This window comes from Anser anser, assembly GCF_964211835.1.
Source record: "Anser anser genome assembly, chromosome: 3".
Taxonomy (NCBI): Eukaryota; Metazoa; Chordata; class Aves; order Anseriformes; family Anatidae; genus Anser; species Anser anser.
This window is the reverse complement of record NC_139722.1, coordinates 123,385,895-123,413,471: the sequence shown is the minus strand read 5'-3', so window position 1 is coordinate 123,413,471 and position 27,577 is coordinate 123,385,895. Positions and strand designations below refer to the sequence as shown.

Below are 27,577 nucleotides of genomic sequence, written 5' to 3'. Positions count from 1 at the left end.
TCCGCAAGAAGACTACCACGTCACCGAAACATCCTAGGCAGGCAAAGAAGTGTGTGTAGTGCTTATGTCATCTTCACGTGGCAAGCTGAAAAGTGTTACTGCAGCAATCCAGATATTAATCTGTTCACAAACTGACTTCCACCAAGCTGCAAGTCACCAGCCATGCAAGTACAAGGGGTTACCAAAATAACCGATGTGAACAGGAGTCTTGCAATTGGGCAGCGACAGAGCTGAATCCCCAGAGGAACTGAAATTGCATAGTCTTATCCTTTTTTTTCCCCCACAATAAGACAGTGAAAAGCTACTCGCGCTCCACATATCTTCGTGTTTTTAGTGGTTACATTCATTTCCTTAAAAGAAGTCAACATACTGTGTGAACTATAAATTAAAATATTAAACATTGGTTAAAAAAATGGTTGTCCTTTGCTTTTTGTGTTGCTTGTTAGGTAATGATCTACGTGTAAATCTACCACATAAATTACTGTATGTGCTGCTTTTGTGGTGGCCGTCACTGAAGACTCTTACTTCCCTTTCCCTATTCCTTGGTGTATTTGTGAAACCATACCCTTTTTTGTGTGATGCTTGCCATCAGAAATCCAGTGAATCCTTTGAAACTCTCTTTTCTCTCCCATACAGTGTAGTTCTTGAGATGCTCTGTGTAAGGTGACCAGATCTGTAGGAATATCCCAGATGACAAACTTCATTTAGCAGACAGAACATCACTCTCTGCTGATACAGAAGTCATTTTTGCAGGGACATTTTTAACATTTGTGCCTTGACTTTTCTCCAATGAAACAAAAAGCTTCAACCACCCCAATACCTTATTCTTTTTTTTTTTCCTTTTTTTTTTTCTTTTTCTGAGGAATAATGCTTATAGGCCACAGTAAATAGGGCTCAGCCATACTTGGGACTGTACAGATCCAGCGAACTCAGAGCAGGCACAGGAACAAACCAATGCTAGCGCTAGCTAACTATGAAAGCTGCAAATTAAATTTGCTTCTGAAGTAGGTCACAGGTTAATAAGAGTGTGGGATGCTGTTTCATCGCAGAGAAGTAATAGCTTCCGTGTCTGAGAAGAGCATATTTTATCTGTGCGACTGAAGCAGCGGCATGGCAGGCATGGTAACCTGTCACTTCCAGGCTGGGTGTAAGCTCTCGTGGGGGCAGCACAAAAAGTGGGTCTCCGTCAGCTCTGCAGGGAGGTGCAGGGATGACCTTCCACTGCCCATGTTGTAGGCTGAGGTCATCTGTTGCTGTCAGTTTCTGCACGTGTACCTGTTTAACCAGATGAACAGGCTCAGGACCCCTGCCTGGTTTCTCGCTGGGATCAGAGTGATAATTTTACTGTCAGTGTATCACGTTGTGTCCTGTTCCTCCTCCTTGCTTAAGTAGGCATTCATGGTTTGTCCTGAACACCGCAAACCACTGGACGGTCCGAGATGCCTTGCTTGTCTCTCACTAGAAGGAGCATAACGCAAGCAGCGATTTCAGATGCCAGTTGGGGAAACATTATTCATATACCTCCAGGGCTGCATTCTGCCTGTGCCAATAGCAGCTGATTTTATCCTGTTAGGGAAATCAGCTGCAGAATTTCCTTTGGCTTTGGCTCTACTGCTCTACTGGAGCAGCCTAGGAAAAGCCATGAGTGCAGATTACCTTGAACTATAATCGCCTTCCCTGGTTCTCTGCACCCCAGGGCACTATTCTGACCCACTAACTCCTGTTTTTGAGGCTGAACTCTGCTGATCCCTGCTGTTGTCCCTGCTCAGGTGGCAAGCTGAGACCTGCCATTTCCTATCTCTCTCCTTCTGAGGCCACAAAAGATGCTTGTGGCAGTCACTGCCAGAGGATGCTTGGGGAAATGGGGGTAGAAGGGGACAGGGCATGGCTCAGGGAGTGGAAGGGAGGGAGAGAGCAAGTGGCGATGGCCACAGGCAGGTTTAAGGGGGTAGAGGAACGAGGGAAACCAGCACAAATGATGGAGAAAGAATGCTACAGCTGCATAATCCACTTCTGAGCACGTTTTTTGTTGTAGTATGGAACCCACATGACCACTCCAGTACTGTTGGTGGGACCATAAGGGTATTGCCCCTACAGACTGCAGCCTGCAGGAAGTGGGGAGCTACATAGGATTCACTCTGCCTTCCTCTTCTGCCCTTATTTCATACAAAATGGTCAATATTTTTTTAAAGCTATTTAATCATGCCACACGCTCACAGGGCAAGGGATGGTTTCAGGTCTGCTCTCTACCAGTTTTTAAACAGTTTTTACCCTGAAAAAGTTTTTCTCTGCCCTGTGTAACAGTTCTTGAACCATTGGTAAGGGGAATCATGCCTCTGACTCAGGTATTGCCTCCCCATAAAGGTGTCATGTTAGTACAGTGGCATTCAGATATCATTTGGCCTCTGGCAGCGTCCTTTTCCCTAGACTATGCATAAAATAAGAAAAAAAATGAAACCAAGCAAAACCAAAAATAAACAAACAAACAACAAAACAAAACAAATGATTCAGTTATTTATTTCCCTACCTGCCTTCCTCTGCTCTTCCTTCTCCCCTGCCTTCTCAATATCTGATCCATGCAGTGGGAAGGTCACAGGCTAGCAGATGCACAACAGCCAGACTGAGAAGGTCAGGTACCAGGAATACACAACAGCAAGCTGAGACGTTGCAAATGACTCTTTCAATACTGAGAGTGCTGGGGAACAAACAAACAGTGTTTTTGACTTATCAATAGCAGCGTGTCTCTCTTGTATTGCTCACAATCCTCCCATGTATTTAATCTCTCTGCAGTGCTTTTCAGCTATCGATGTTTTTTCTGACAATACAACCAGCCCATTTCAGATGTGCTGGCAGCACATCTAAAATGGTGTTGGCACATTCTTCTCTTCTTTATTAATTCTTGATTTAGGAAGCGAAGGGCAAGGGAGAAGTAAGTTGCCCTTTGGAAAGGGACCTTTGGGTGCCACTGTGAGGGACAGAACCAATGAACCAACACTCAGGTACAGTCTGATGTCAGAAAAACAGAACTGGGGAGGGAAATGGTATTCTGGAACCATTTAAAAGTGCTAGTCCACTATTGCGCATTGCTTCTTACAGGAGGCGGGTAACTAGATGGTGTAATAGAACTTACAGGTCTGAAAATCAGCAGGAATCACCTGATGTCCATCTCTACCTCTTATTTTTGCCTCATACAGCCTGTGCCTTTTCATCTTACAGCAAGGAGACCAGATCCTGAGGTTTCACATTGGTTCCAGTCGCAGGCGGAAACAAGTAGGTACAAGCAGGGTGAAGTGTCAAGAGCATTTGGTGGGATGGGAAGGGCATTCTCCTTGAAGAGCAGCCATCTAACTCTGGCCAGGTAAATCTCTGCTGGGAAACTTACAAAAGGAAATCTAGCACCTTGTTCTGGCTCTTTTCTTCAGAACCCAGGCCCAGTTTTGCTTCAGTGCTGTGGTGAGCACATGGGAGTTCTCGAGGTAACTGTAACTCAGATTTGAAGTAGAAGATAATTTTGAGCAGCAGAGGAAACTAAGCTGAAAAACTATTAACTCTGATACCTTTCTTTACTTTTTACTTTAGTTTGCAGTGTCGACACAGTTCAGATCTTGATTTCCCAACCTGCTGCAAAACTGACAAGACCGCATTCTGTATTGCATGAGGTGCCACGGAGGAAGCAGGGGGTTTGGTAGTTAGACCTTTTGTTGCACAAGCCTAGTGGAAGCAGTTGAACACTGCAAGCTCAGGGCAGTAATTGAATGCATCTGCTAAAATCAGAGAAAAAAGTAACATTGGAAGAGACACCAAGAGACAATCTCATTGTTTCCTCTGCTTCAGTTGTATCTATTTAAATCCCAATAGCAATATTCTTAAAGCCTTCCAGAAGTGGCAATTCCCCTGTTCCCGTAGGCCATTTATGACAGCACCCACAAGAAACCTAAAAAAGCTCAGTGGTAAAATGATTCCAAGGATAAATTAAGCAGCTCAGGCTTTCAGTTAAGGTTGCTGGTGAGTTCAGTACATGTTACTTCATTGGTTATATCCTGGGTATCTTTTTAATTATAATCTTCAGTGCCACCAGAGATAAAGAAGAGAGAGCTCAAGCGAGCTTAAGCTATTTCCTTCTAGTAGTGAACCCTTTCTTACTGATGCAGACTTTGGTTGACTGCCACATAAACACTGGGACAGAGTACTGCTACAAAGCGCACTTGAAAAGGGCCCAGAAATATCAGGAAGTAAGAACCCACTGGTTTGCTTAAGTGGGGATCATAGTACTCTTCGCAGATACTGCCAAGGGCTATCTCCTACCTCTGAGTCATGCATTTTGCAACCCAGCGGAGATAGCAGGGTAGTGCACCCTGGAATTTGGTCGCTCTGCTCTCGTACCTGGGTATTTGTTTGCTTAAGAGTTTGATTCATCATACCAGTTATCATCTAAATGCTCTGGCATGTATTCATCCAGCTGGGCTGGCATCTCTCTTCTGGGCACAGATGTTATTTAAAACCGTCAATGACTTAAAACCGAAGGTTGTTTTATTGTGTTTTGATGCCAGGGTTCTGGAGGAGAGGGTTCTGGAGAGTCCTTTTAGGCTAAAAAGGTGGTATTTTCTTACATATGCATATGGCATCCAGAAGTGGGCAAAGGGATACAGTTTGAATGAACAGTGACAAATCACATCATTGGCTGTACTTTCTTTCATCTTCTACTGCCTCACACCTTTTCTTCAATATCAGCCTTTAATGCCATTATTTTCCCTTCTGACCTCTTAATTTTTTAAAGATTTCCTATTGTTCGTGCTTTTTCTTTTTTCTTACCCCTTCACATTTTGTTCTCACACCCCAAGTGAGCTCCATTTAACTTGGTTTGGGGCATTTGTTAGTGACCTTGTGAAGCTGCTTACATGCACGTGCACAGCTTAGTTGTGTGTTGGGAGAAAGAATCTCAGACCTCTACAATGACATTTGGGTCTGCAGTTGCATAGTTGATTGTCTCCTGCAATCATCTGTTATCACGGTGGCTTCAAATGCAGGGAGAAAGGAGGAGCCACCTCCCACACTACCCAGGAACAAATGCATATCTTCGTGAGGAAAGGACAAGCAACTTCTGCCAAGTCCCACAGGCACTTTTCTCTCCCCACAGTATTAATCCTCCCACACAGAATTAATTTGTACCCCTGCCATGTCAATGGTTGGACATACAGTTTGGGAAATACTGTGAAAGTTCAAAGGTACAGCAATAACTAGACCCCCCAAACGCAGCACATTCTGATCTTGTCGGTGCCTGGGCCCCCACAGCCTTCTATACACAAAAATCTTTCTTACAACTCTGTGTTTTTCTTGTTCATACTTCCTTTTAAGTTTCCTGCTCTATTTCATGCCTAAAAATGGCAATAGGGAAGAGAGAACTGGAGGCAAAGAATCAGTCAACAAGGTCATTTAGTCTACCCAAAGCTCTAAATGACACCTCTATTTCATGCTGAACCTTTCTGTAAACAGGTGCGTTTCACCTCAAGAGTTTTGCTTTGTTATGTATTATGGGATTTGGAGAGACTTTGAAAATAAGCTTACATAATTGGTTTATCCTATCAGTAATGTTGATAACTGCATACCTTCCTTGGCTGGCAGACTAAACTTTGAGTAGTCATACACTGAATTAAACTAACAATCAACAGAAAACCAGATGGGATTCATCTTTTGTTATTGTTATTCAGCATGAGTCCTTAAATGTAACAAAAACCCGAGAGAGAAAGCTCAGGCTTTGTGTCTGTTAACAGTCAAATGCCTTCATCTTCATCCTGAAGCAGCACAGACAACGCTAATTGAGGCTAGCTTACAGATTTGTAATTGCTAACCTTTATATCAAATCTTTCAGATGTCAGTTCAGGATTAGGTATCATCCTTATTATTTTAGACAGAATCTAACAATTCTTTTCATTTGGATCATTCAAGGGTACCCTACTAGAGTCCTGTGAGGAGGATGGCATAGATCAGTTTAATAAAGTCTTTGAAGAAGCAAAGTGCTGTCTAAACTGTAAAATACTCTTTTTTGGAAAAAGTGTTTGAAAAAAAAAATAATAATAGAGGCTTAATTCTGCTTAAGACATTAATGATTGAATTCAAGCAGTAAAGCTTAGCACTGTAGTAAGGCCAAGATGGGAAGCGAGCACTCAACAGGTTCTTTAGTCCACAAAAGGTAATGAACCTAGATTCTGCTTATTGAAATAAGTACACCCTCACCTGTAGGCTTCAACAAATAGGTAATGCATTCTATTTTACACAATTTATCACTTGCAAATTGTGAATAGTCATTTGATTTTCAAATACAGTACCTGTAAGTGAAAATTAATATAGACATGAACCCTTTATCTGGATAGAACATAGGCAAAATTAGGAAATTACACTCAGGGTTCAGCTAAGCATGAAAATTTTCCACTGCAGTTCAATGTTTTAATGATTGGGTGGATTCTTTCTTCCTTCTCTTACTTTCTCTGTCATGCTCTCTTCTTCCCTCTTTCCTTTTCCTTTCTTTCTTTCTTTCAGATTGAATGCTGTCTACACTGACCTGGTACACCTATCCATACTATTTAGACACACAAACTAAATAAAGAATTAAATTCAATAGAGGTGTTTCATTTTCAAGCTAAGAGACAGCAACATTTAATTACTAGCAGGCTAATTCTGCAATTGGTATTCACTGGAACCACTCAGCATGATCGAAGGGTGCTTTGTCGGATTCAAAATGACATTGTGTAATGTCCGACAAACTTTAAAAAAACAAACCGTGAAAGCAAAGGCTTTGAGATACAAGACACATTACCAAAATGAAAATATAATTCGGTACTAAAATGTCCACAGTGGAAATTAATTATACTTTTTTTTTTCTCACATGGCACATAATGCTAAATTCCAAATTCTATATTTAGATGCTTAAATAATAAGACTGATTTCCAGGTGTACCAAAAAGTTTCCCCCAGATCTCAAAAGACTCCTTACCACTGTGGGTGAGGGATGACCAATCCAGCCTAGAAGTCACCGCTGGATTTTCTCATTAGATGTATTCTTTTATGACTGGTAGTGTTGTTGCACTAATTCATCAATGCAGACCTTTTCCTGAGATCAAACACAGTATGGAAATGGCACTGATGAAGCAGCTTCGGTTTCTCCCGAGAAGCAAACAAAAGGAGACAGAACAGATATATAATTTCAGGAGCTATAAATTCACTGCTAAGGAATTAAAAAATAAAAAATAAAAAAATTTACATTTCACTGGCTACTGTGCTGAAAAATAATTTGAAAGAATGTTATTCAAGATCAGGTACTGAAATAATTTCTTCCTTTTAGCTTAAGAAAAAAACAACAAAAAGCCATTTAAAGATCAAGTAGTTCACAGTTAAACACAATCAATCCCTACACACTGCAAGTATTGCCTATGTTCATTAAGTAATGAGATTCTTTTTGTACTGTAGAAAAAAAAGGTCACATTTTGAATACATGACATTATTCGGATTCAGCTGCTATCTAACACAATACTGTCCCATGTAATATTCATTGCATGGCTGGGGTTTTATGCTCAAATACAAAATCTGCTAAAATACATAGCTCAGAACACGTAGCAAAATCATATCTAAATCAAGAGCATCACCAAGTGGGGTGGGTCAGAAAGCCACACAGGCTTATTATCTGAGATAGCAGCTGAAGAATAAAAAATCAGGACAACTACACTTGCTTCCCTGCTTGGTATCCACTGGAGATCCTCACGGAAGAAATACAGCACATGAGGGAACAAGGGTAATAGCTTCCGCTGAGATGATTTTCAGCTGCTTTTAATTCTAGTAGTATGGTTCAGAAAGAGCACGGGACTATTGCAGTTTCCGGCATGTAATTACCATTATCAGAGACCCCAGCCTCCATTCAAAGCATTCCACCTGATCTTTTCTAGAGTGTGCCCATGTACTAAAGCAACATTTGTCAAATTGAATGACCTCAACTCAGAGCAGCCATTTGGGGAGGCACCAACTTCTACAAAACTACAAGGCCATCATTCTCCCCCAGCTCCTACTTTGAGTAGCCATTCAAAATTGTGCAAAATAATGTTCCACCCTATTTTAGTGGTTACATGTTATGCTTCAAGTCATAAACGTAAAAGATTGTTGAGGAGGATGCAGCCTATCTAAAATTAAGAGACCAAGTGAGAACTCCACGGTGGCATTAGGTAATATTGCAATATCCATTGCAATCAGGGGAGCAGATAAAACTAGACCTTTGTAACTACTTTCTGTTCATGGATACAACAACACTTGTTAAGAGATCCTGTTTATAAAAAAAAAAAAAAAACGGGAAGTGATGCATCTTGATTTCCTTTTGGTGGGCAGTCACTGTACATGATAAAAAGAGCTACACAAAGTGAACTGCGGAGAAGGCATTTTGTCCAGCTATGGCTTTTCAGTCCTGATAACTGCATTAAACGGAGACAAAAGTGACTCATTCTTCTCAATAACATTGCTTCAAAGCAATCGACAGCAGAGAACCGAGATATTGGCCTACAATAGCAAGACAGAAGAGAGTGATCCAAGAAAGTTCCAACTTTATTTATTCATTTATTTTTAAGTTCATTGCAGTCATGCCAAACATATTTCTTTCCCTACTCGCTGGACTCTATCTTGAATGGACAGCCTGGCAGGCATCCATGAGACACAGACCCTGCAAGAAGTGTAGTGGGACACATGTATGTAGTTTGTCTAATGAGAAATCCCTATTAAATGTTAAAGTCAAGGTTGATCTTAATTTGCACCACTTGCTTAATAACTGAGACTGATAAAAGGGAATGACAGGATAAAAAATATTGCACTTTGCCCTGCACTGTATCTAGACATGTATGAAAGTCACCCAGTACTTTAGACTCCTTCCCACAGTGGAGCCAACAGCTAAGTGCTGAAGGTGGAGCCAACAGCTAAGTGCTGAAGGCAGAACTGAGCTGTAGGGAATGATCCTCTGTTTTTATAACAAGATTCCTCCTGGTCTTTCCATCCATTTTAGCAAGGTTACACACATATACAGCCTGCTTGGCAACAGCACTATTAATGTTCCATTTACATTTTTAATTAGTTTGCTTTACAAGTGTAATTTTTTATGTTAACATTAAAAAAATAAAAGTGCTATTAATATGAAAATGGAGACTGAACCACTATCGTGACTGCTGAAGTTTCATGTTCAGTGAAAGAGGAACTACTGCCACAACCTGTTTGTGTCTGACATAATCACAACCAGCTCAGATAAAGATGTTCCCTTTCATTACAGCAGCACGTTTGGACACTTTAGTGCTTACAGAAATGTTAGTTTAGCAGGAATTTGCTATCTAAAGCAAGGAAAAGTAGTTGTATATGAAAACTAGCAAATATGATGGCCCAGTTTCACTTTTGCTTCATACTTTTAACACCGCAACTGCAAAGCTACAATCTGAAAAGGCTCCATTTTGATTCTGTGCAGAAGTCTCAGTAGACAAGCTTGCAAAATAGGTCTCCCTGGAATATATTCTGATTAAGAAAGGAAAGGAAAATCATATATATATATATGAGCTATTCCTTGAACCAGATCTGCACAAATATGACACCTGAGAGGAAACGACTCATTTTAACCAGCAGTTTAAATACCAGAGATTAAAAAAGTGTGGCTGTTCAACTCTGAAACAAATCTTTACATTATATCATAGGAAGAGGGACCAAATGAAAAGGAGACACTTGAAGCTGGACTTCTTGAGTGTGTGAAAATGAGATGCATGGAGGGGTGTAAGGACAGGTAGGGAACCTCCAAATTTTACAGGGTGGTCAGAATATTTTGGGGAACTGCAGTCCGCTTCCCTTAGAACATGAGTCCTGAAAAAGTTGGTCTGAAATGTCCACGTTCCTTCCACAGGCCAGCAAAGCAGAAAGCAAGTTTTACTCCTTTCAAAAAGTATCGAAGCTCTGCAGCATGTGCAGAAGTAGTGCGACTTACCGTTTCCTGGCAGGAAGATCTCGTCCTGAATAGACCTTAGCTTGTGCAGTTCAGGTTTGAGATAAATGACCTTCTGCATGTGAAGAGTCACTTCCGTATCAGTCTGCATCAATGACTGGAGGACAGAGAAGAGAAGAAAGGAACTTTCAGTGGCTTGATGTTAGCTAATACATGTAAAAAACAACAATAAGAAAAAAACAACAAAACTTTGTTTTGTGAAGAATACTGTTCTTCAAGATAGCAATGGGATTGATAATTACTTGACGTAAAGAGAAACTTTTGATTTATATTATACTGGCAATTTATGCTGTTTTCAAGAAATAATTTAAAAAATACATCCTTTTACTGATTTTTATACATAATATTATCGTATTCTGGCAGAACAAAGTACATCTGCTGAGAAACTAGCTCACAGTGTGTGATGTCTAGTATCTCTGCCAATATTAGCTTTATGGACCAAGTAATAATATTATGTTAATAACTGCTGATTGCTATTTGTGTACCAGACTGTTCCAATACCATGGTGATGAGCATGCTGTTAGTGTCTGGAACAGATGGACAGACCACGAGAGATATTTGCCTTGATTTTAAGACAAATAGGATTACCTGTTTCATTAACAAGGCTACAAGAAAACGTGGACAAAAACACATGATCCTATCACCATCTCTAATAGCTGACAGGAAGAAAAAGACCATGAATGTGTAAAGACACACGTTGTATGCACCAATTTGCCCTAACTTTCAGAGAAAGCAAATCTTTGAAGCACATATAAAGCCAATGCAGCTGTTTTATGCTGTTAAGAGTGAGAACAAAATCCACCATCTCCTTTCACTCTCTGCCCAGCAGCACAGCTCCGTTACGCTTCTCTCTCTGCAAAGGTGATGCTTCAGGCTGGACATGAGGCAATGTGTGCTGTGATTCCCTACCCACGGATATTAAGGACATCTTATAAAGAAGTTGCAACAGCTTCCATCCTCTCTGGGGAAGAGAATTAGAAGAACAACAAACACCCCTTTATCTCATCTTTTTGATATGGCAAAGAAATAAGGAGAAAAGCACAGTTTGATCCTGCTATGTTGTTTCTTAAGCCCTACCACATGGAGGTCTAGATAGCAACTTTATTCTGCACTCTCCCCTTCTGTCACAGAAAAGAGAAAGAAAGGCCATGAGACTAAATAAAAGGCAAATATTTTTGCTGTAGGTTGTGCAGCTCTGTTTAGAATTAAGGCCGTGATACTGGGAAAAAAATATCTCAGGGCAATATGATATTATACAATACAAGATATGATGCCATATACTATTGACAAACTGTTTCTGAGTGACTGAAAAAGCCGTTATGTGGGGAAGAGAGCTCTGACACAGAGCACATGGGGCCATAACAATAACAACTCCTTTCCTATCTCAGTGAAAAGCCAAAAGAAGAAACTGGAATCTACTGCTTTCATATAAGAGCTGCCAATTTCCCACTGGTATCAGAAGCCAGTCATGTTTGGAAAGGAAATGACCTCTTGCTGCATTGCAAAACTAGCAGGTGCAGATGGCATGTGAACAACTTTCCCAATCGCTGATCTGCCAAGGTCACAAAACAGAAAGTACAAATGGTTTTAAGGACAATCATTCGGTTCCTGCCAGGTCATTTACAGATTCTGAAAGCACCTTATTCCATTTGGCATGCAAAAAGATTTGAAATAAGGCCACCGACATAGATGAGGTGTCGGATCACTGCAATGATATATTTCCCCCTCCCAAGACATACAAACAAATTCCTATAAATTACATATGTCACCAAACACTAGCATGCGCTGAAGCACCACAATCATTCAAATGAACAGCGGCGATGCCTAGTCTTTAAATTTAATCATCTGTTGACACAGCCAGAAATTTTGTTCAGAAGTGCCTGCTTGTCCTGCAGCACTGTCTGGCCTGCAGACAACTTCCCAGTGTCAGACTGCAGCAAAGCGCTGTGAGAGGAGTTGCTCGGTGCTACTGCCAACGCTACAGAAGCAAGCACTTGCTGTCTCACCGTGTGGCAGTGTAAAGTGTGTCTGAGGATGAAACGAGCAACACTCACGCAAAGTGCTGAAGGTCTTACCAGGGAATGAGATTTAGGAGGCAGCTTCTGCTGAACATGCCAAGCAAGGTCAGCATTGGTGAGGGCTATGGGTGTTTACTGTAGTGCATAGACAGGGAGGATCAAATCCTCAGAACTAAAATGAGAAAACTTTCTGCCATGCTTTCACTTTCCATTGCCTTTTCACTGGCAAGTAACACCCATCTACATCTGTCCAAGGCATCGTATCATACTGCTACAAACACAGTCTTTGAGTAGGTTCCCATTCACATCTGAAATACACAGCTTGAGAAAATAACAGGAAATAGCAGAGCAAAGGCAGTTTCCAAGAACCATAGAGACAAATCCGCACTTCGTTCTTAGTGGGTAGATTAAAAAAAAAAAAATCTTCTCTTCCTCTCCGTGAAGTAGGGTGAAATATAGAAGAATTCATTCTATTTTTGCAGAGCTTTGCATTTGCAAATACTGATCGTATTTTCATTTGTTTCCAGTACCAGAAAACAGGTCAGATGGGCTAGTTAGAGTAGAATTCATTTAAAAGCCAAGCGACGATAGCTGCACGTACAAGTATCCCTTCCTCCTTCTAAGGGACAAGTTCCTCTATCCCGATATGGGTGTCTAAGATAAATGGAACAAGTCAATTTTCTCGAATGCCTGCTGCTCCTTATTGACTATTGACCATTTGCTGAGACAAAATGCCAGAAATTTAGGGTGTGATTCATTTTATTTTGTCAATTACTTCTGAGCTCTCTTCAAAAGGAAAAGAAAAGCTGTGTACAACACCATCATGGGATTCCATCGTTATTGTCTCAGTAATTCAGTCTTCTCATTTTCACCAGAGAAAAGCAGACGTGTCTTGCATTGGCACTAAATTTTTAACCTGGGTTCTAGAAAGTAAGCTGCATGCTTTTTGATAGCTTTTTCAATATCCCCGTATTTTGCAGAGGTACTGCTAAATGACTGCCACAGACTGGTCTGGAATGATGAGGTCATATTTCAGGGCATGAGACCAGGGAGTAAAATTCCCAACATGCAAGGCTTTGACAGCTTCAAGGAGAAAAAAGTATGGGGAGAAGGAAAGAAAAATAAATGGAATGAAAAATTGTCCTGCTCATGAGCTATAGCTTTCAGATTTTCTTAGATATGCACCAGTGAAATCAGTGAAATACTCTTGAACAACACTTACTTTTTAAGCTGACAATATTCTTTAGTATTTTTGAAAGATGCATCATTTTTTTCCTACTAGCCTTATTCCTACACCAATTTGAATGTATTTTGAATATAGGGTAATTACTTAAATCTTTTGTGTGTTCTTTCTCCTTCACACAGTATATAAAGTGTTACTACAAACAGAAAGAGGGCATTTAACCCTCGTAATATCTCATGGAGGCCTCAAACTATATTTTCTTTTCTTCCCAAACTTGTTTTTACATATAAGGAGCTCTGGTCCTTACTGAAAGAATACTACAGTTAGAAAGTAGTGGAATTAAAACATCGTAACATGACAGTTGAGCTTTTGAATAATGAATAATGCTTTTTATCTTTTGCATTAAAAAATATGAACCCTCATTAATGAATTAATACTTGGGAATAAGGATTATTACTTTTTTTTTTTTTTTTTAAGATTCAGTAATTCTACCTTTTTCAGCTCTTGGTGTAGCAGCTAGCCATAGGTATCAGCTGAATATTTTTGTTCTGGAGCAGCAGAAGTAGAGGCCAAGACTTCCTCCTCTCACTTAAGAAATAACCTGCCAGGCCTTTTTCATACACTGTAAAGGAATGAAAGAGAACAGTTTTCTTTCTTCTAAGCAACTCTCGGGTCAAATTTAGGGATTTGCTATTGACAATTTTAACTAAAAGGAGTTCTTTGGAAGACAACTCTTTTTTTTTTACCGTACATACCCAACAAACTCACAGATGGTATCCAAGGTTCAGTTCTATTCTGCTGACAAACCTTACATTCAGTGCAGGAAAATGGTCTAATGAGCCTAAAAAAAAAAACAACACTGCTACCTTTTTTATACCAGGAGTTAATTCAGATGTTGGCTAAGCTTATGCAAGCACAGATCTGACCAGTCAAGGTACTGCTTGTTTACAACCACCCCTGCACTACTCGGACAGGAGTCAGCTGAGCACACCAGTCATGCCATCTGTGTCAGTGTTGTAAAGGAGTCATTTGGGGGGTTTTGCAATGCCCTGAGTTCCTTAAAGAGGGGAATCCCAATCTATCTGCTTCAGCATTGTTCAATATTATGAACTGCAACTGTTGATAGAAGGGCTCGTGCCTTGCAAGCTGACTGCTTATTAGGATTGAAAAAGGAATGATTGGAAGGCAGGAACTGACTGTGGGAATCTACCATTTCACAGAGTAATGTAAGAAATTACATAAAAGCAGTTAATAGACATTAACTTTCTCAGATTTAAAACAAATTTATCCTTGGATAAGAACTGTGTCGTTAGACCACTCTAGCAAACGTACTAAGGTCTAGTCTATGTATTGCTGTTGTAGAGGCATTACCACTTTCTGGAAGCATAATCTCACAGTTTGTTTAACTGAAATGGCTATTCTATTACAAGCCCTAGTAGCTGGGAGGATCGTACAGACTATTTCATAGAGGCAAAGAAGTCTTGTTATTGCCAATATCTACAGAGAGTCTCCTCTTCTAGTTACATCAACAGATGTTTTGTATTTGGTGGGAAAACTTGTACTTGGATAAGCATCTAGATAGAGCAGTTTGCTTTGTGCAAAGCATGTGTATCTTTTACCTACAATGATGTAATCTACACAAAGTCTACATTTTATTTTACTAATTCTGATACGAGGTATTTATTACTGTATACAGTAAATTTTTAACTGTTTTTGAAAATATGAACTAGATTATCCAAACCCATGGCAGGAGCTAAATGAAATTTTCAGAGACAGAGCTGTTTTGTACAACTCTTCTGACAGTTTCTCCTTTCTTGTTCCATTGAAGCATTTCTTTTTTTTTCCTAAGACAAAAGAATAGCCTACCTCTGCCACATATTTCAGCTACGGGGTCTGAAATAGTCAAAGGAGGGTTATTTTTCAAGTTAACAAAAACATCAGCAAAACAATGGAGTTTTGACCTACTGGAATGAAGAATTGATAAAGATGCTGATAAGAACTACAGAAAATTGCTCCAGTTCACAAAATGTGCCTATTAAAATTGATCTAGATGCATGTTTAGGTAGATTGTTTTATGCACCTGTTACTGGATTTTGTTTTCCCACACATACCTGCAACTCTCTCATAGAAAAGAAAATATGTATTGGAATGACTAACAGGTTAAGGAAAATAAATCATATCAGTAATGCCAGCCTAACAAAAAATTAATCTATACATAGATTTTGAGCAAATCTGGAATTTGAACTATGAATATTTTCACCTAGTAATAATCAAGTTTAAAAAACAAAACAAAACAAAACAACAACAACAACAAAAGAAAGAAAGAAAAAAACTCCAACAAACCCACCACAAGAGTACAACGCTATAAACTTGTATGCCGGCTCCCTGTGAAACAACTTCAAGGGCCACAAAGTGAAAACAGGCTTCAGTGCTGCTTCCATGTCTATGCTCTCTGTGCCAACAAGAACCCCTCAATGTGCGATGACCTTGCCAGTGCTGGAAGCCACCATATCTAGGGAAGTGCCTTCTGTAACTGTTCCGATTTCCTAAGGAAAAAAGGCTTATATCATCATTTTGTGCGAGCACCAATTCTGCTGTCTTCACTTCCTCTTCAAATAGCTTTTGAATCCAGTGCCTGCTTTTCAAATAAATTTGAAAGCGTAACACAGACTTCAAGATACAAATTTGTTGCAAGTTTAGCAGAAATAAGCAGCCAACTAGGAAGAAGAGATACAAACATCACCTCCAGCCATGGGAAAGAACGCAGTAAAAGCCCCATTCTTAGCAGACACAAGACAATCCATCTAGGACAGACACAAAGAGCATCCAGGCCAGGGGGAAACCATGGATCAGATCTTGCATCTGACTAGATGTAGCAGAATCCAGTATGGGACACAAACCTATCGGAAATCAGGCTTCATTGATTCCATTGCTCGTGGAAGTACTTGCTCATTTCTCTTAAACTTTCCTACCACACAGAGAGTTAGGGTTCCCTAAATATCTGCTCGTGCCATTCACAGTCCAAGATTATCCCTTATATTGCAGCTATCCCTTCCTCTTTAAATCTCCAGTGTATATTTAGTGAGGACTTCTTTCCATACTCAGAGTAGATCTCCTTGGTGCCCCAAACCATTGTGTAGTTCTTTAAATACACCACTTCCATTCACCTATGATTTTTCTCAGTGTAGAAACCATTTGCTTAAGTGGCCTTATTTAAAATGTGATCCTGCTCACTGACATTGGTTTATATATGTATACAAGTCAGTCTTTTTCTCTGTGTTCATTAAGTTTGGATATTCAAGCTCCCAAACTGTATTAATTTCTCTTTTGTGCAGGCAGAAATCATGCCCGTGATGCCATGTGCCTGTGCGTTATCAACAGGGCTTCAGGCCACGTACAGGTGATTTCTTCTACATCTTGCAATGCCAGTGGATAGGTTTAACAACCACAGAAGTTCCCCGCCACTCTTCAAATGTGCTAACAGAAGAGTTTATGGGGGTACTGCTAATTCAGGTGACGCAAAGCTACCTGCCGTATCTCAGACTAGGATTTTAAACTGCTTAATACAATCTACCTAACTGTGCTTAATATGAATTAGAGAGGACTCACAGAACCTGCTGTGTGACTGGTCAGTCTGTAACAGCTAGAAGGACCCATGTAGCTGTGGATGGAAAATCTCCTTCCTCTGCGCATCTGGATCTGGAGCAAACTTCTGCCCGTGTTCTAGACTAGCCAAGGCTGCAGTTGCTTTTGTCTTGTGAAAACCAAGAAACAGAAATGAAGTCCTTAGCAGTCTAAAAAGAAATTTAAAAGGAAACTATATTTCTCTTGCACCACAGACATTATAAGGTTCAAGTTTATTGCACTTTTTCATAGAGCAAAATTTTGGCATACTCTCCAGTCCCCAAAACATGACTGTGAAGGAGTAAAAATTAAAAAGTTTAGTTTAAAGACATACCCAGAACAGCTGTTCGACTCAGCCCTCCAGCTAAGACTGCTGTAAGACCAGTACTGCTCAACTGTGTGAAGCAAATTTTGCACTTTCTTTCATGATTTCAGTGGCCTCATTTAAAAAATAAACACATGCACACACAACGATGGGTACTCATCTTGACCCCAAATAAATCATTTTGCTATCTGAAACTGAGCGTTTATATTCGAAATGAACAAATACCATTTTCTGTTACAGACACTCCAAAATTCTGTGCGTTTCATACCTCCTAAGCATCGAGTACGTTGCATTGCACCTCCAGAAGGACACAGGAATGTTTAGCGACCGAGTTATCTAAAACAGCCCCACGACACCCACGTGCAGGTACCCCATCGAGATACAAGAGGCACGGGACAGCCTTGTATTCACTACAAAGGGAAGCCACATGTTCACATTGTGGCAGCTGTCATCCCACTGCAGAACTCCACAAAACCAAAGCACAAATACTGTTTAAGACCTGCTTGTGCCTTGTCTCCACTAGCAGCCACCGAAGTGAGAACTATCCCTAGATGAATATATGGTGAGCACTGCGAACAATGTGAGCAATACTGAATTGAGCAATGGGCGCAGTAGTGAACACCAGCCTCTTGGAGATCTCTGCCTCAGAGGAGAGCCTGAATAAATTTTCAGTTGGCAAGTAAGAAATGAGCTCACACTACAAACTTTCTTTCTCTTGAAGTTAGTAGCAGGATCTCTTCCCTCCTCGCAGCTACCTGTTTTCATAAAATTTATCAGTTCCATGTGCTGCAAGACTGGAGTCCTCTGTCCTTCATATTAAAGTGAAATGGCCAAGGGGGTTCCGTGTTATTAGTGCTGAGTGTTGGGATAGGCAGAGTATGATCGCATAATCCTTATTTCTTTAGGGAATAAATGAACGAATCACACCCCCCCCTCACTTTTGCACTAAAAAAAAACCAGCTATTAACTCACTGATCCATCTCCTACAGATGAAGGAGGCTGAAGAAGCAACGCAAGCAAATGATGTTAACTGAGGAATAAATTACTCTTTGGTAGTCAGATGGAAGAAAAGCCTCTGAGGAAACTTAATCACCACACCCTGCTAGTTATTAAAAGGCTGTGTGGAAGCCATGGCTAGGCGACTGCTTATGCAAACTTACCAAAATGTTTGTTTAATGAAAAGATTAAACAAAAGGTTTCACGACAATGTCTGCTATGTCTAACAGGACTGGAGTATCACAGAAAACCCAGTCTTGCATTTACATCCATCCAGGTAGACTACTGTCTCTGTGGGGAGCAGACGAATTTGTGCATCCACAGTCTAACTGAAGGATTCCAGCCACAGGGGAAATAAAATAAAAAATAATATAAAAAATAATAATAAAAAGAGTTTTTGTCTATAGGCTGTGGCAAAAAACAAGCTTAGGAAATGAGTTCTGTAGTTCTGTCATGGATCAAGGCTTACACAAACGTATACCTTCTACGTAGAACAGAGTCGCAACTGATCCTATCCGAAGGATTTTGAGTGTAACTTTTGCTACATGTAAATTTTTGGAGGAAGACATTTCATGTGCATCAGAATGAAAAAAAACCTATAAACTGATATTTTGTCAAAAATACATATTTTTAAAATGTGGGACTCTGGGGAAAAAATCAATCAAGAGGTGCACAAATTTTACAGTAAAATTTACAAGTAAAAAATCCTACTGTTAATACCCAGTGGAAAAAAAGCAATGTTGCAGAACTCTCTTGGCTACGTTTTGATCATCCCAGTGAGTGGGCCTCTTCAAGATTATTCAAAGATTAAAAATGGGATGTTGCATGTAGCTACTGTGATTCACTTGATCTTTTTCTGTCTTTTTCCAGCTAAGCTTTTTCATTCACAGGGAAAAAACAATGATGTCATCCAGTTCCCCACTCTGCTGAGACAGGGTAATTGCAAGGTTTTGCACTGTCTTGTGGATTAGAAAACTTCAGTCAGTGACATTTTTTAATAAAAGTAGGCTCATTTGCCATTACTTTGTGGTAGCTCATGAGAGAGACAGAAGTGTCTTACTATCTGCTTCTGGCCACCAAGGAGCAATGGAGAAACACCCAACGTTCCAGGATACCTACAGGAGCACCAGAATTAGATACATCTATTTTGAAATAAAATCATAGATGAGACAGTATTTTATGTTGCAACATGATTTTGCAAGTAAGAAGAAACAAACCCAGAGGAAAATAGGATAGATTCAATTCTGCTTCTCCTCTGTGTTAGTTTTTCCCTCTGCAGATATTGATACAAATATAAAAAAAAAAAATCTGAGAAAACTCATACAACTCCGAAATTACAGCCATATAATAACTTAGCCACATTTTTAATCACCAGACACAAAGCACAAAGCTAGTTGTTGCTGTCTTCAATATCTAAGCAGCTTGTCATTGCGACGTTTAAGAAAAAGGACCCAGATCCCGATTTATTTGTGCCTACCTCCTATTACAGTTCAGATCTGAGCTTAACTCAGCAGACAGAGCAGTGAGATGCTACTCAAGGCTGCCACCTCCTGTCTTAAATCCCTAGTCACTCACTGGCAAATCAGTAACCTGATCAAGGAGCTTCTCCTACAACTCCGTTGTTTGTAAGGCTAATTCTAGAAAGAAAGGATGTTTCTTCAAAAACAATCAGTCACAAAGATTTACATGAGCTACAGGAAGTAGAGCAGCTGTGCAATATGTTGGCAATATAACTTACAAACCGTTACACTTCCACGGATATCCATAGCTATTAGATCTAATGAAAATCCAAAAAGGAGATGATTTCCTCCTCAGGCAGCACCACGCTGTGTTTCACTACACTGTGTTTCAAAATATGGACCTCTCCATTTTATGATACACGTTCAACAACTGGCAGATAAAAATGAATTACTGACATCTGAAACATGTTACAGTGCTTACAAACTGCTGATTAAAGGAAGAAAGATTAAAGACAGAAAGGTTGCATTTTTTCCCAATGATTAATCCTAACCTCACATTCAAGTGGCATGAAAAACCCTGAAATTAAGAAATTATAGGACAGACTTATGCTTTGCACACTTCAGGTGTCTGATGGTTCTTTGCTTCTAATCAATTAGGCTAAAAACTCACAGTCTGAGACTTTCTTTTCATGAGCCTGGCTACTGGAATCAAAGGAAATGTGCGTGACGGTGTTAGTTTCTAGCCTGAAACCTTGATATTCTCCTTGTAAGGAAGCAGAACAATTTTCAGACAAAAGTTTTGGCTACATTCAATTTTCACCTGAAATTTACAAAAAATAAATGCCTTTATTTCCTTTCCTTTCCCATCTATTTTGCCTTATTTCATTTGAAATGTAGGGCAAATAATCTCTGCAAAATTGGTCATTGAAAGTTTCAGATATTTTTCAGTGTATGAACAGAAGAGAGGTTTCCCTTATTTTAAGCTAGTGGAGCATCCACTTATTTTAGCTATTTCTGCATTTTCATTCTCAATCTTAGTAAGTTTTAGCTTTCATCCAACCAAGGTAGCTTCCAGAAGCCTGCAGTGAGGAATTTCAAGGACACGACTCACTAGTTCCCACCTCAACACTGAACAAATTAGTTCCCTTATGCCATGGCAGTAAGCAGAAAACAAACAAGCAAAACAAACAGACAGACAAACAGAAACCCCACTATTTTTGAAATAGGTCTTGGGTTGCTTACATATAATAAAGTTCTTACCACTAAATGGAGTATGGTAAAAAAAGTGAATCTGCTGAGCATCTGCACTGCATATAAATCAATCAACTTTGCAAATGTCCAGCATTTCTGAGAAATCCATCCTATTTTTTAAAATCAGTTTGGTCTTTGTTAAAAACAAAAGCGTTTTAATACGCTAAGTCTTTTGAAAACAAGTGAAAAGTGCAATTCAAACCACATAGCAATATCGCATGGCAATTCTTACACCTTCTGGAAAAGCTACTTAATGAAGGAGGCTGCATTTCATTATAAAATGTCTCTCGTTTGGTCAGACCTGCCTGGTCTTCAAACCATTGTGTAAAGCTCTCCAAGGACAGCAGAACAAGCACTGTGAGGAAGGGGAGCTTGAAAGACCCTGCAGCACAGTAGCACAGTAGGCTTTCCTGCATCCCACAGACCAGGAAGCCAGCATACAGATGTTTCCATCTCCTAACCTCTTGTATGCTGCTTCCAAGCGACACAGGAGTCAGGATTTAATCTCTCCAATATTCTCACACGTGGCCTATTTACCAAGCACCTGGCAGTCTGCCCTCACGTCCTACTTCCGTGGTATAGTCAGCTCTGAAGTTTCTGGTCATACCTCATCTTGCTTCAGTCACTGCAAATTGCCAATTTCTAATTCACACTATGTACGGAATGTCTTTTTTTTTTCTTTTTTCTTTTTTTTCCTGAAATTAATTGAAATAACAGATTAATTTAACGCACTTCAATGCTACCTTTCCTTTCCCTTGCCATCACTCTCATGTGGAGCTAGACTCCACAGAGTCCTGCATTTGTCCTAAAATCCACGCTGGTTCTTGAATCGCTTATACCTGTGCAACACTGCAGGATGTCATCTCTACAGAAAAAATATACACGAGCTGTTGAGTACATTACAGATCAATCTAGCATCTACAGATCAAACCCAGCAATGGGTTTGCTGACAATAACTTCTGACTGCAAATTTCATATCCTTATTTTCACATGTATATGTACACAAATGGAGGCTAGCTTGATTACCAGCGACTCAATTTGTTCCTGAAGTCATTAGTGCAAGCAAACACAGTCCAATTAAATAAAACCCATGAAGTACTGCTACCTCACATGTCATGTTCTCTGAAACTTTTTTCTTTTCTAAGTATTGCTTTTAAAAAGAATATAATAAGGGCTACTCTTAAAAACCAATAGCATGTGGCAATATTTTCCTTCTAAACAGCAGCATTGCATTGGCGTGTTTTTAATGGGACCAAGCATATATCTGTGTAAAAGTATTCTATAAACACTGAATTAAAAAAATAGAAAAATGGTAAAAAAGCAATCGAAAAGGTTACCTGTTACTTGTTAAAAGTAACCTTTACTGTTATGAGGATGAACTCCACAGCAACGTGGAATGAATTGATTTGAAATCTCTTTTTTGAAAATTTGAGCTGTAAATAGTCCTCAGTAATCAGAAATCTATCATCACAAAATTATGTCAAAACATGACTCTGCATATGCTTTGGATAAGTTTTGAAAACTCCTTTAATTTTTGATTAAGTATTCAAAAGTCAGCACTGTGGTCACATCAGATGATACAGGTTCTGGTCTGGGCTCTGTCTTGGACATCCCTTATGTGATAATCACTTAAAATTACATTTTCAGAGGTGGCATTTAATTTTGGATAAGCCAGCTTTGCCTGCCAGACTTTAATATCTGGTACCCAGTTCTCGGAAGGTGGTTTCGTTGGCTTCAGCTGGTATGAAAAGAACTCAAAATCTTTGCAAATCAGATTCCCAAATATCTGAATGTCCACTGTTTGTTATCTGGATGCTCTGCAACGTGTCCATAAAATGTTACCAAGGACATAGAGGAGAATTCAATTTCATTAACACTTTGCATCTGCTGCACATGCCAAAACTACTGCAGAACATTTAGGGTAATGGAGAGTAGAGCCCAGAGCATCCAGAGGCTTGCCATGACTGAGGCGTTCGATGTCCAGGACACCCCATCCACACATTTCAGTGCTTCAGGTTAGGCCATGAGAAATTAAAGTGCTTCAAAAAGAAGCCATAGCTGAAAAAAAAACAGATTTTCTCTGCAATAAAGCTATCTGTGGCCCCTAGTTTTCAGTGAAATGCATGGAAGTATATGCCTTACAGGGATCTGGGCCTTTGTGACAAAGCATCACCTCATATATCATGATCAAAATTCATTATGATTTGCAATGCCTGATTGATATAACTTTGTCTGTAGTTGTCTTTTAAAAAATGTGAATGGCAGATGCCAAACAGGCTAGAGATACTACTTGGAATCGAATTAAACTGAATTTAAAAAGAAACAAAAACATGACTTTTATAATGTGTTCTTATGTTTATCTGGAAATGAATCAACAAAACTAATAGTTCATACTCTGTAATTCTGTGATACTAAAGAGGCAAAATGTTTTCTCTATATTGGGAAGAAATATTATTGAAAAATCCCCACCAATAAAAACCTGTGCTCAAGATAAACATATTTTAATTCAACGTCCAAAACCCCACTTAACAACCCCTGTGTTACCTACACAGGATCATATGATCCAGATGAAGACATTCTGCAACTGTGCCACTGTTTCCAGCATGCATGACTCAGAATGGGTGTTGCTAACAGGGAGGAGAATCCGGTCCCTTTTGTCCTGCACACAAACCCAGGCCTGCTGAGCACTCTCCTTTTACACGGCCTGACACCTGAGCTGTCTTTTCTGAGCAGGAAAAGTATCCTGCACAGGATACCTGAGCAAGCTCGGTTTTGATAACCAGGAAAGTTAGATATTCAAGATTTGGTAAAAGGCAGGGTGCCTTAATGCTAATGAGGTATTCAAACAATGTTGTATGTGTGTGTGTTGAGGGCTAACCTGCCCTTTAACCCGTAACAGATTTAGGAAGCATTCTGACTTCCTGAATATTTCTCAGTTACTGTCTCCACTAGATCATAAATCCAACAAATAATACTCAGTGTTTAGTCAATTCTAAGAGATGCTTTCTTGGAATCTCATTTTTTAATTTTGATAGAGCAATGAAATAATTCTGATGCAAAGATAAAACGCCTCAGTAGGAAACAAAACCAATTAATGAAGAGAAAAGGATTAATCCCAACACTCAGGTGGAGTGCCTTTCCCCTGCTCTGCCACAACAGCACTGGAACCGGCCTCAAATACACAGGAAAGTGCCTCGGGTTCCCCAGCCTGCACAGAGCTGGCATCGGCACCTCCTGTACACCTTCACTGAGCCGGCTCGGTTAGAAGTGAAAGTGGGACTAGGAACACACCATTTCCTCTGCTTTCATACGCTCCAGGCTGCCACTTCGTTTAATGGAGAACTCTTCTCAGGCTGATCAGACATGAAGGAGATGTTTTCTGTTCCTCCCAGACCCTCCCTTCCCTGCTATACCGCCCAGAGCTCTGAGTGTCCCCAAAGCCCTTTTTCCCTTCCTGTTGTGAGCATTTCCTGCCTCTGTTTGTGCAGTTTCTCTATGCCTGCACATTCAGATAGACACAGATTACTAAATTGGCAGGTTCATAAAAATCCATTCAACTCAGTACGAGATAGATGTAGTACTTTATCTCAAAAGCTTCAGCACTCTTCTTAGTCATTATACTTTTATTATCTTTTATCACAAAGCCTTGCTCTCTTGCAAAACTCACAGCAAGTAACTGCACCATCTCCCAGCAGGAAATGGTGGGTAGGTCTCTCCACGGCTTTACAAGAACAGCTAGTGGGCACTAGCTCATTGGAAGAGAAGTTTTTCATTTACACAATGTTATGCAAAGGTTACTTTACAAGTTACTGCAAGAAAACAAAGTCATGAAATACATTTAAAATTTACACTGAGAATGGAAAAAAAAATATATATTATTTTCTTTTCTTTGTTTCTTTGCAATCTCCTAAGCAAGTTTCACTAACTAGAATATACGCAGTATGGAAAATGTGCAATATATACACAAGGAGGACAATTCAAATATATATAGTGCCCCATATTTACACCCATCAATTCACTGATTTTTAAGCTTCCCCCTTCAAGACTTCCTTGCATGACTCACAAAAGAAATACCAATCCCTGTACTAGATTTGGATATAGTTAAATTAAATCTCTGTTACTACGATTTATTTGCAAATACATTGTACTATTAGCACAGTGCAAGCACTTCACAAGTACTAACGCTGTGAGGAATCTCTGGGGTGTTGTGTTCCTCAGCGCCACTCATGCAGACAATGGATCTCGTGCCCCACTGATGCACTGGCATCCACTGGCATGGAGAAGACATTCTCCATCACCCTGCTTGCAGCAACTGACACTGACAAGTACAGACCACAGTACAGCTTCTCTCCCCGCTACTAACTAGGTGCTGACACACTCTGCTACTTTCTTCCTTACAGACTCTGTGTTTTCTTTTTTCTTTTGAACATTAAGTAACAACTCGGTTCAACTAAACTGGGTGAAGTAAGTTTTTAAATAGATTTCCGTTCAAACCACGTTATATTTCCTCTCCTGCATTGTACATGACCTTTAACAAAACACCAAAACCTTTTAAGGCTATCCAGCAGCTGCCAGTAAGAGTTGGTAGCAAGAACAGCGTTAGTTAATGACCATGCTGTGAAATACACGAGTTCCTCCTTAACAGGCCTATTTCTGGTGCAGAACTTGCATCCTTTTGATGCGTAATCTTATATGTTATGCTAGAAGCAGCAAATTAACCATATATTTTGCAGTGATTGGCAGACTTCAATGTCACTATTTCTTGAGTGACTTTAATTACACTGCGATTTCTGACTGTGGTTCTTAAACTAACCCCTTGTAATGCAGGCTTTTATTTAACTAATAGTCTAAATCCCTGTCAAGAAAAGTCTCACATAGTAAAAGTTATGGGGGATGCATATTAATTAACGAAATTAAACTCATAAACATACTTACAGAGATCTAGTGATCTCAGACAAGTTAGCAAATGCATTGTTTGTTCATCCTTTTTCTTCGAGTCTCCCAAATTAAACTCTAGTTTACCTCCAAGCAGAGTACGCTTTGCCGTTGCTGAACAGGAAGCATTGCAGAAGCATTCTGACAAACCAACAAGTGATTAAAATCCAAATTGAAACATCTCTCATTCCCAGAGCTCAGGTGCTTTACTCATGGCCATTAGAATGATATGGCACGGTACATGTCCAGCTTATTGAAACTGAGACTTGGGCCGGTTAAGCGATGTGTCCAAAACTACACAGCAAGTCTAACAGCTGTGCACAGGCAACTTCCACACCCAAGCCCTCTTTGCTGGGTTCAATAAGCTGAGTGACTTCAGAGATACGGATTAACTACTTTTTCTGGACAAAGAACAGGATTTTAAAGCAATTGCTTAATGTATTTGACTCCAGCCCACAACATTAAACCTTGACTTTAAAAAATATGAGAACATCATGCAGTGAAAATGGAAAATATTAAGGCTAAGCTTATCTATACCAGAGTGCAAGACATACCCAGGTGCAGCTGCTGGGCTCCAGAACGACCAGAAGTTCTTCCATGATAGCTGCATCATGCAGGATCAGCCCACGTTCATTTGGATTGCCTCCTTGCCCGATGAGGCGGTGCCTTGCCTTCGCATCACTTTCAATGTCTGAATGCAATTAAAGCATGATAAAAAGGCACACATTCTGCTGGTTTTTTTACATTTCGAAGCATGCCAAAAAATCAGAACTATTATTCGTGTGTGACTTGGATGTGCAAGTATACAGAAAAAGCATGTACTTTTGTTGTCTCTGTGTCTAATTATAGCATGCTGCTGTTCAGAGGATCATAGAATCATTAAGGTTGTAAAAGACCTTCAGGACCATCTGGTCCAACCATCCCCCTACTACCAATGTCACCCACTAAACCATGTCCCTAAGCACCACGTCCAGTCTTTCCTTGAACATCCCCAGGGACGGTGACTCCACCACCGCCTTGGGCAGCCTGTCCCAGTGCCTGACTGCTCTTTCTGAGGAGAAATGTCTCCTCATCTCCAACCTGAACCTCCCCTGGCGCAACTTGAGGCCATTCCCTCTAGTCCTATCACAAGTTACCTGTGATAAGAGGCCGACCCCCAGCTCCCCACACCGTCCTTTCAGGTAGTTGTAGAGAGCAATGAGGTCTCCCCCAAGCCTCCTCTTCTCCAGACTAAACAACCCCAGTGCCCTCAGCCGCTCCTCACAGCACTTGTGTTCCAGGCCCTTCACCAGCTTCGTAGCCCTGCTCTGGACATGCTGCAGGGCCTCGATGTCCTTCTTGTAGTGAGGGGCCCCAAACTGAGCACAGTACTCGAGGTGCGGCCTCACCAGAGCAAGCTTGGGCCTGCTGCTGATTTCTTGAGTGTTAGGCTGGAGATGAGGAGGCATTTCTCCTCAGAAGGAGCAGTCGGGCATTGGGACGGGTTGCCCAGGGAGGTAGGTGGTGGTGTCACCGTCCCTGGGGGTGTTCAAGGAAAGGCTGGACGTGGTGCTTGGGGACGTGGTTTAGTGGGTGACGGTGGTGGTAGGGGGAATGTGGGGGCCACCAGAGGCAAAGCAGGGATATCCTTTATTATTTGAGAACACTGGAAGGACACAACGCGTTTGAACGGCCCAAACCACTCGGGCACCCCTGAGGGTCGCCGTGGGGATGGCGAAGGCAGGGCGGGGACAGCGCCGGCCGCCATGACGGGCCGGCTCCCCCTGCCGGGCGGCCG

At 40.5% G+C, this 27,577-nt stretch overlaps 1 protein-coding gene across 6 annotated transcripts; it reads right to left on the bottom strand.

Moving 5' to 3' along the window:
* Positions 1-821: 821 nt before the first annotated feature.
* On the bottom strand, positions 822-27,566 carry LOC310897897 (uncharacterized protein). 6 transcript variants are annotated; one of them, XR_014582675.1, is made up of 6 exons: positions 26,937-27,566; positions 26,355-26,491; positions 9,991-10,105; positions 6,991-7,157; positions 2,528-2,695; positions 822-1,458 (listed from the first exon to the last, which is right to left on the bottom strand). XR_014582675.1 is itself a non-coding variant. In XM_083832053.1 (4 exons), exons 1-4 carry the CDS (start codon positions 27,246-27,248, stop codon positions 8,639-8,641), a joined length of 495 nt encoding a protein of 164 aa, XP_083688179.1. In that variant the 5' UTR covers positions 27,249-27,566; the 3' UTR covers positions 7,180-8,638. The 6 variants fall into 6 exon arrangements, 1 of the variants encoding a protein (XP_083688179.1); XR_014582674.1 differs by having other exon boundaries at positions 9,987-10,105; positions 26,355-27,566; XR_014582676.1 differs by lacking the exons at positions 26,355-26,491; positions 26,937-27,566 and adding an exon at positions 23,410-26,332.
* Positions 27,567-27,577: the final 11 nt, after the last annotated feature.